General features: G+C 41.3%; 1 protein-coding gene across 1 annotated transcript; it reads right to left on the reverse strand.

The window, feature by feature from the left end:
* Positions 1-689: 689 nt before the first annotated feature.
* LOC116209350 (E3 ubiquitin-protein ligase CIP8-like) lies at positions 690-3,166 on the reverse strand. Its single transcript, XM_031542964.1, has 2 exons — positions 2,582-3,166; positions 690-1,418 (listed from the first exon to the last, which is right to left on the reverse strand). Exons 1-2 carry the CDS (start codon positions 2,945-2,947, stop codon positions 864-866), a joined length of 921 nt encoding a protein of 306 aa, XP_031398824.1. The 5' UTR covers positions 2,948-3,166; the 3' UTR covers positions 690-863.
* Between the last annotated feature and the right edge of the window lie 230 nt (positions 3,167-3,396).

The following is a 3,396-nucleotide window of genomic DNA, read 5'->3' on the forward strand; positions in this document are numbered from 1 at the left end:
AACTCCATTGGCAAAATGGAAAGCACTATAACTTAAAATTAGCTTACAAGATCAAAGCAAACAATGAACTAAGCACTCGCCACTCGCCAGCAACAAATTAGTGGTGGGGGGGAGAGGGGGGGGGGGGGGGAAGAATCAACGTTGTATGGTCACAAAAATTACAAAGTAATAGCTCATCAAAAGTATCATGGAAGAACCCCCTGCGGGAATTCTAGTTCCCGATAGTCCTTTAAATAGATAAACCGGTCAGCCAAGGCACATGATCGTTACCTTAACCCCACCCTCCCAACCCAACCCCCATGTATGGTTTAAATGAAGCTTTTCCATGAGACCCGTCATAACTCCCAGTTAAATTTTGAAGCCTTTTCAACTGAACAAATAGTTGATAAATTACCCGTACTCCGTACTACAGGAGCATTATCGAGCTGCAGATTTATTCAGCCTGAACTCCCCGAAGCAAAGGGTATCATCTCATTTATCTAATGCAAAGGATATGCAAGAGATTTCAAAGGACAAAATGCGGTGATTGAGGGAGAATCTCAGTAAACTCGGTAACCGAAGGTAAATTAGGTGAAAACCTTTTCGTTCAGAAAATCAACTATGCCCCTCAATCTCTGGCATACCGAAGCGAATAAATAATTGAGTCAGCATCGAGCAGTGCAACCCGAATTAATTTTATAGAGAAGCGATTCATGCAAAGGATCCACCTTTCATATATTCACAATTTTTTTTTTCTGACAGCATGTACAACAATTTAGTAGTATGAACCATCGACAATTTCCCTTTTCCTCTATGGTTCTAACACTGATAAGAACGCATCTATAAACGCTATTTACACCATGACGGATATGGGTTGCACAATATTAGGCAAAGAGCTCGAAATCCAGACTAACTGCTGCATCCCAATTCCAATATGCATCATCAGCAGAACCTCGGGTCTTACTTCTCTCATAATCCGGATCATCTGTGGGCAGCTCAAATCTACAAACAGGGCAGGAGTTCCTCATTTCCAGCCATGGCAAAATGCAATCTCCATGATAGTAATGCAAACAGGGCAACTTTTTGACCATCTCCCCCACCAAAACCTCATCCTTACAAACTGCACAGACCCCTCCATTCCTCTCCAGATCATCTTCACTTAGAGCAACTGTAGGAAGATTCTCGACAACACTTTTTGCGGCTGGAGGATTTCCCTTCACTGGCATGTCTTCTGTCACTTGCTGCCAAAGGGGTTCAGACTCTGGGCTCCAGATGTAATCATCCTGACCAGCCATGGGATTGCTGAAATGCACATCCAAATCTCTACGGGCATTAATGATTGCTATGAGAAACTCCCACTCAAAACTACGGGCCACAGGCTCCTCACCCTCGTCGCTGAAGTTCTCTGATGATATTGTCACTTCTTCAATCCTATTATCCTGGTGAGGAACAAATCAAGTGCATCAGAGAAGTGAAGGGAAAAGGGAAGAATTTGCCAATTTGGTGAAGAGCTTCCGTAGACAGGGAAAGATTTGTCTCATTAGGCCAAACAGTCAAACTTTACAACCCGTTTGGTTTTAGGGTCAGTTTTTTAAATTTTAACTCTAACTTTTAACTCTACTCACTACACAATAAAAATTAACAATACAATTATTACTTTTTTCTTTTTCTTCAATTTTGTTAACCATTCAATTCAATTTTTAATACTAAATTCTCTGAACTATTCATTACTTTTTCACACCTTTTCTCATAATTCAACAATATAATCATTACAACCCAATTAAAATCAAAACTCAACTCTATTTAACTATAAAACCAAACACACCATTTAAGTTATTGCCAAAGTGTCTCCACCATTGGCATAACACCACATCTAACCTTAATACGAGATATCGTAAAAAATGCCTTGGTATAGTAGCTTCGTCAGTGCCAGGATAGAGTTTGTAGTAAAGGATTTGCTTTCACTCATAAATCGCAGTCACGATTGGCAAAGTATTGCCTTGCAACTGAAGGGAGCTAGAGTTTATTAAGTATGTTGGATTAGCAGTGGATGAGAAGAGCAAAATGCTCTAACTCTCAGCTAGACGCCAACTGCATTTCCCGATACTGAAAGCCGTCATAGGTACTTATGTTCCAAATTTACCTAATCATAAATAAATCCATGATTCAAAAAATATAGATTGAAACGATCGAATTTCCTTTTTTCATAGAGTGAGAGTTGATAAAAGCTTTGAAGCTAACACTTGAGGATGGCTTAGGATCAATCGACTACTTTGAATTTGGATAACATCGAATAACATAGCACCTAATATTTTTCCCTGAAATACATCGGTGTCTGGATAAGTGTTTTCCCTGCAATATTGATAAAAAGAAAAGGAAAAAAAAAAAAACGAATTTCCTTGAAATCCTCATTCAATTCGATCATAAACCCAGGATTCAGCTGTATAACCTCATAACAGAAGATCAAAATTTTCAGCCAACAATCAAGAATTTCTGTCAGAATCATATCAAAACAATCGAACCATGAAGGACGATTCGAACAAGTCCAATCTTTTTTGGCCCGAAAATCAAGCAAAAAGAGGGCCGGAGTGATTAGGCTTACCTCTGCCCATTCCGATTCCTCATTCCCGTCGTTTCCCTGAAAAACCAAATCGAAGGAATCCGGGTCCTCTGACTCCAGGTACTCCGAATCTGTTTCCGAATCCATACCGACGACTCTCAACCCGCCGCAATGCACATCAACCTCTTCTGGTTCCTGCATGCCCTGTCCGGTGCAAGACCCGCTATCCGCCAACCCGTCTCCCCCGAGCTCAGCTACGTCGCTGCTGGAGTCAAGAACCGGGCCAGACACGGAAATGGAAGAGGCAGGCCATGTGACGGAAAAGGGAGACGGGAGAGGGTAGGCAGCAGTCCACTCGAAGGAAAAGTCCGATTCTTCGGCTTGGGAAGGCTGGTGGGGGAATTCCATTTCAAGGGATCGCTCCACTTCTTCTTCTTCTTCTTCTTCTTCTTCTTCTTCTTCTTCGATTTCTTGGACGAATAAGCTTTGTAGACTGATGGGTTTCTCGATTGATTGCCGCCGGTCTTCAGGCTTTTCTTCGTCGTGTTCTGTAAAAAATGGGCTTTTGTCAGAATGGAGAGAGACGACGGGACGGAGATGGAAGGGGAGGACGGAGCTGCGGACACGTTTCCTTTTTTTCCTATTTTTTATTTTCTTTTATCCTTCTTTCGCCGGTAAAAGTTGACGGCAAGATGACGCCATAATTGCTCTAAGTATGACATTATTGAGTTCGAGGGCCCATCCTTTAAGCCATAAGCCCATCCATTTCTATTACCTTCAAAGCCCAAATTCGGAAAAATTACTTCAATGATACAAAACTTTTGTAGTTGTAATACGAATGATACAAAATCTTTTTT

Source organism: Punica granatum, chromosome 5, assembly GCF_007655135.1.
Source record: "Punica granatum isolate Tunisia-2019 chromosome 5, ASM765513v2, whole genome shotgun sequence".
NCBI lineage: Eukaryota > Viridiplantae > Streptophyta > Magnoliopsida > Myrtales > Lythraceae > Punica > Punica granatum.